The sequence below is a fragment of the Fukomys damarensis genome, unplaced genomic scaffold (genome assembly GCF_012274545.1).
Source record: "Fukomys damarensis isolate Sample0158 unplaced genomic scaffold, DMR_v1.0_HiC HiC_scaffold_37, whole genome shotgun sequence".
Lineage (NCBI taxonomy): Eukaryota > Metazoa > Chordata > Mammalia > Rodentia > Bathyergidae > Fukomys > Fukomys damarensis.
The window spans coordinates 10,915,462-10,921,359 of NW_022900949.1; the positions used below are offsets into that span (position 1 = coordinate 10,915,462).

Genomic DNA, 5,898 nt, shown 5'->3' on the forward strand with positions numbered 1-5,898 from the left:
CCCGCGCCCCCCAGACTTGGGGGACGTCTTCCTGGCCCCCGGGAACTCCCAGGAAATTCCCCCGAGAGGGCCCCGCTTCCCAGGCTCGGTGACCATCTGTGCCTGCTGAGTCTGCGCCCGTCCGTACCTGGGGGCGGCGGGCAGCCCCCAATCTGCCCCTGCCCTGGCGTTGCAGCCGCGGGCTCTCTCGGCCTGGTCCCCTGCGCCCCACAAGTGCTGGCGGGGGGCTCCTGCGTCCCGGTCGCCGCGCTCCACTTGCCTTCTCGGTGGGAGGCCAGATTTAGGGGAGAGGGCTCTTCAGCCCCGCACCGCAGATGCGCACTGTCCCGCGTGGACGGAATTGGGGCTCCGGGGCTCTGACGTGGGGTCCCCGCTGTGCCCGGAGATGACGCTTGTAGCGGATGAGGAGTCGGCCTGGGGTCCGTTTCTGCCTTCTGCAGAAGGGGCTGTGGGGTCTGGGGCGGTTGTTGGGACCTCTGCCTCAGTTTCCTGTCTGTAAATTGAGTTTTCATTGGTGGCTGCTTTTGACTAGCCGGGACCCAGGACCCAGCTTCTAGGTGCCCAGGGGGCAGGAAAATTTATTGTTCTTAGTTTTTCCATACTAGGAGTGGAACCCAAGGTCTTCATGCTGAGCTACATCTCCAGCCCTTTGTAATTGATTGAACTGAATTTGTTTTTTTTTTTTTTGAGAAAAAGTCTCACAGAATTACCCAGACGGGGCTTGAATTTGCAGCCCTCCTGCCTCAGCCTCCCAGAGTGCTGGGATAACGGGTGTGTGCCACTGTGTCCAGCTGGGCACTTCCATTCTTAGTTGTTTTTGAGACTGGGTCTCACTCTGAGGTTCAGGATGGCCTTGAACTCACTCTGTAACCCAGGCTGGTCTCCAGCTTGTGGCAGTCCTCCTGCCTTGGCCTCCCTAGTGCAGATTACAGGTGTGCGCCACATCACCTGGCTCCTTCCTTGTTTTTGGTGGCTCTGGAATGTCTCATTAGTTACTTTACTATCACTTAAATGTGGTTCTATCATCGCATTCTGGTTATTGCTGTTAATGTTTTTATTGGTAGGTTTGTTATTACTTAAATACCAAGACAGGGTCTTGTTGAGCTACTGTAGTGGCTCAGGCTGGGCTGGAACTCGAGATTCTCCTGCTTCGGCCTCCGGGCGTGTTGGGAAAACAGGTGTTTGCCCTCTGGCCCAGTTCAGATCTGTCTGAAAGGCAGGTGTAGACACTAGGTGTGGAAATGTAGACCCATCTCCGGTAATCATTTCCTCATTATTGCCCTGTCCTTGGTGTTCCTGGCAGCTGACTCCCTCCTCTGCCACACCTGCTGAGTCAAGGCAGCCCTGTTTCCTGCTGGGGAAATCCTGCAGGTTCCCCTGTTGTCCCAGGGTGGGAGCGTGTGTTCTTTTGTGTTTTCAGGTACTGGGGATTGAGCCCAGGGCTTTCACGCTGAGCTCCATCCCAGCACGCACCCCCTCCTTTTGGTACCAGGGATTGAACTCAGGACCTTGCACTTTTGAGGCAGGCTGGCACCGCCATTTTCCTTGTTTAAATAGTAAATTGTATTTTATCCCATTTCCCCCTCAAGCCCCCTCCCCTCTCTGTGTACAAAAGCTTTGTTTCCATTTTTCCCTTCTATTTTCACTTTTTTTTCTTGTCACTTCCTTTCCCCCAGACCTTTTTAAAGTTTGTTGTTGTTTTTTTTTTCTCCGTACCAGGAATCTAACTCAGGACCTTACACTTGTGAGGCAGCTGTGGTGCCCTTTTTAATTTTGAGACAGGGTCTTGCTAAGTTGCTAAATCCCCACACCCCACCCCAACCTTTTAACGATATTTTATTTTGAGACAGAGTCTCACTGAGTCGCTTAGAGAGGGTGGCCCAGGGTGGCCTTGAACTTTGGATCTTCCTGCCTCAGCCTCCCAGGATGTGTGCCACCACACAAGGCTGGAAGGTGTATTCTTGCCCTGGGCAGTGGCGGGCAGAGGATCCTATCTCTTAAGCCCACAGGAGCAGAGATGGGCCATACAGGGTCTGTTTTCCTCACACACGGCATGATTCAGCCCCGTTCACCCCTTGTTCTCCTGTCCCCTTTCTCTGGGTGCCAGGACCCCACGGTCTAAGCATCTCCTGACCCCTGCCTGCTCCAGGCAGCCTCAGGACCGCCCCTCCCCCGAAGCTGGTCCCGTTTCCCTGTCTGTAAAGTGGTCTTCTTAAATGGTATGGGTGGCTTCTGCTAACTGGGTCTTGGCTAACAACGGGAGCAGTTTGGTTTTTCAGTCAACTTGGTAGATGGTGAGCCCGCAGGCTGCAGGCTGTGTGGCTGGGGATCTGGTATTGACCAGTGGGGCCGGGCTTGTCCTCTGGGGTACAGAGGAGTGGAAAGTGGCTTAGGAGTAAACAAGTCAGTGGCCCCTCTGGTTCCGGGGCCAACCACAAAGAAGGAAGAAAGACTGGGGCCGTGGGGGGCGGGGTCTGCCCTCCGGGAGGGGAGGTGACACTGGGACAGCGACTTGAAGGAACTAAGAAAGTGCTGGGCCGGGGTGAGGCCTCTGGAGCCCTTGGGAGACCCCTGCTGGGCTGCCAGGCGATCCAGTTCAAGGTCCACACAGGTCCACGCTTCCCAGGGGCTGCTGTAAAAACGGGGTGCGGCGGATGTGGGGTGTTATCAGCCCCATCCAGCTGCTGGGTTGTAGGGTTGGGGTTCTCGCGCATCAGGGCAGCCCAGAAGTGCTAGCCTGGGGTAGTTCCTGGAGCGCCCAGTGGTTGCCACTGTCCTGGAGGCTTGATTTGCAGTGCTCAGCCTGCAGCTCCGGGCAGTGACTTTGCACTGGGTTTACTGACCTGTGACATCAGCAGAGCAGTGTTTGTCTCCTGGAGGGGCAGTGTGAGTGACAGGGAGATGAGCCCAACATGGAGGAAACGCCCAATGCGGGAAGTTGCTCTGATCAGGAACGGTGAGTGTGGGGGATGAGCTCCCTGTGGCAGGAGGAAAGCAAGCAGGGTGAGCCCTTTTTTATTTTGAGACAGGGTCATGCTGGGTTGCCCAGGCTAGACTTGGATTTAGGGATCCTCCTGCCTCGGCCTCCCAGTGTGCTGGGATCACAGACACGTCTGGCCAAAAAAAAAAAAAAAATACAGAAACTTGGCACTGTTTACACACGTGCAGACTCTGCACACGTTGGGCTCACACCTGAACTGACCCTTCTGCGTATCCCCCCAGCGGGGATCAGACACGTCGGGCAAAAAAAAAAAAAAAAAAATAGAAACTTGGCACTGTTTACACACGTGCAGACTCTGCACACGTTGGGCTCACACCTGAACTGACCCTTCTGCGTATCCCCCCTCGAGGGCCCTGGAATTTTTATTTCCTAGTCTTCTACAGGGAGGCCCAGAGTGCATCTGTCTTTAATTTGTGTCTTGGACACTGAACACTAGGAAAGTTTTTGTGGAATTTTCTGCTCATCCTTGCCCTTGAGAGGCAGGCGGCAGAACCACTTAGCTAAATGGGCTCACACCTGAACTGACCCTTCTGCGTATCCCCCCTCGAGGGCCCTGGAATTTTTATTTCCTAGTCTTCTACAGGGAGGCCCAGAGTGCATCTGTCTTTAATTTGTGTCTTGGACACTGAACACTAGGAAAGTTTTTGTGGAATTTTCTGCTCATCCTTGCCCTTGAGAGGCAGGCGGCAGAACCACTTAGCTAAATCCCGGGCCCTATTTTATTTTTTTGAGAACCGATTTGACAGTTCTTTTTATTTATTTATTCTTACTTTTTACGATACTAGGAATTGAACCCAGAGGTGCTCTACCACTGAGCCATGCCCCAGCCCCTTTTTATTTTTTTATTTTGAGACAAGCTCTCTAAGTAGCCCAGGCTAGGCTCTAACTTGGGATCCTCCTGCTTCAGCCTCCTGTGTAGCTGGAATGATCCAGTGTGAGCCACCATGCCAGGCTTCCTGCTGGGCAGGTTTCCAAGTCTGGTGGTGTCCTACCCTGCTATGCTTTCTCCTTCCTGGGAAGTTTCCATCCAAGAGCCCCCTGCACACCCTGGATGGCCACTGTGCCCACCGTACCTGCCTGTCCCTGTCACCCTGGCCCTCTGTGCCCAGTGGGAGGCCTCTAATCCATGCCCACATTAGCACCAGCTGCAGGAGGGGGCACTTAGTTCAGGATTAGCTGAGTGTTCTGTGGGCTGCGCTCTCCCTGGTGCCAGTTCCTGGGCATCCTTAGGGGGGAGCCGGGGACATGAGGCTGGGGGGCTGGCGTGGCCTTTGTCCAGGCTCTTGGTTCTCTGATGTCCTGAGGGGCTGGGGGTTCAGGTCCCAGCTGTGGGCTTCGCGGACTTGAGACTGAAATCTGAATGGCAAGGGAGCCGTGGCTTTTTCTGTGGGACTCTGGGCTCACATACGTCTTCCCATCACTAAGCCTCAGTTTACCAGTCTGTCATCTCACATGTATCTGCTTCCTGGGGGCCAGGAGGAGGACACAAGATGAGATTGGAGGGGCCTGAGGCTGCACACACGGGAGGGCTGAACTTCTCCTCCCTGGTGGAAACCAAGTGGGCGGCAGCTGCAGTCTGATTCCGCTTGGGACCCCCGCTTATCTTGGCCCACAGGCCGCTGCAGGGCTGCCTGCCCGCCCTGGCCTCCTCCCAGGTGAAGAGATTCTCAGCTTCCAGGCGGAAACAGCACTTCATCAACCAGGCAGTGCGAAACTCAGACCTGGTGCCCAGGGCCAAGGGGCGGAAGAGCCTCCAGCGGCTGGAGAACAGTAAGCCGGAGTGTGGTGGGGGGCACCTCTCGTTTGATGGTGATGTGCGTGTCAGTACTGAGTCACAGAGCAGGAAACAGAACCAGACAGACTTGTGCCCGGAGGCTGGTCTGGGGATTGGAGCTGGGGCTTTAAGGGATGTTTAGGAGTTCAATAAAGCAGGGAGAAGCAGGTGGAGCTGAGGAGGCCGCATAGCTTCCTCCTCTTTTCGTCCAGCCCAGTACCTCCTGACCCTGCTGGAGACAGATGGCGGCCCTCCTCCCGGTCTGGAGGACGGGGACCTCACACCTGCTGCGGCTCCAGGCATCTTCGCGGAGGCCTGCAGCAATGCCACCTACATGGAGGTGAGGCCATTCCCTCAGGGGGCTGCACGGGGTAGGGGTGCAGGTCTGATTCCGACTCATCCCGGGAGCTCAGCTCCTGTGCTCATCGCGTTGGAGTAAAGGGGCCCACAGGGGAGTAGGGCCCTCCTTAGGGGTCCCCAGTATCCCCTGCAGAGGTCTCTAGGGAGTACTGCCGCATACTTGGCAGCCTCCTGCGTCCACTTGCCGCACTCCAAGGGGGGAAACTGAGGCCGAGACCTGCAGTCACCGCCTGCCTCTCTTCCAGGTATGGAACGACTTCATGAACCGCTCTGGGGAGGAGCAGGAGCGGATGCTGCGCTACCTGGAGGACGAGGGTCAGAGCAAGGGCCGGAGGAGGGGGCCGTCCCGCGGGGAGGATCGCAGGAGAGGTGGGCCTGTGGGCGGGGAGTGTGGTGGGTGGGGCAGGGTGTGGAAGCTATGATTGGTGGGTGGGCAGGGTCTTGTAGGCGGGGCCATGGCGCTGGTAGGGCCTTGATGAAATAAGGGGGAGTGTGTGGGGGTCTTGGGGTGGAGCCAGAGTATAGATAAGGATATAGGTTTGGTGGTGGGTGGGGCTAATTAGCGTGTGGGCGGGGCTGGCAGCCTCACCGCTACCCTGGCTTCTTGCAGAGGACCCGGCCTACACTCCTCGCGAGTGCTTCCAGCGCATCAGCCGGCGCCTGCGATCTGTGCTAAAGCGGGGCCGCATCCCCATGGTAAGTGCCAGGTTTCCCTGCCAGTCAGCTTTCTTCATTGTGTTTTTTTTTTTTTTTTTTTTTTTTT

At 56.2% G+C, this 5,898-nt stretch overlaps 1 protein-coding gene across 1 annotated transcript in view; it reads left to right on the forward strand.

The window, feature by feature from the left end:
- The first annotated feature begins 1,879 nt into the window (after positions 1-1,879).
- R3hdm4 (R3H domain containing 4) overlaps positions 1,880-5,898 on the forward strand; it is a 5,984-nt gene continuing 1,965 nt past the window's right edge. The window contains exons 1-5 of the mRNA XM_010634963.2: positions 1,880-2,956; positions 4,617-4,771; positions 4,988-5,115; positions 5,381-5,504; positions 5,746-5,831. Coding sequence (XP_010633265.1) covers positions 2,913-2,956; positions 4,617-4,771; positions 4,988-5,115; positions 5,381-5,504; positions 5,746-5,831 — 537 coding nt within the window. The 5' untranslated portion in view covers positions 1,880-2,912. The remainder of the gene's footprint in view (positions 2,957-4,616; positions 4,772-4,987; positions 5,116-5,380; positions 5,505-5,745; positions 5,832-5,898) is intronic.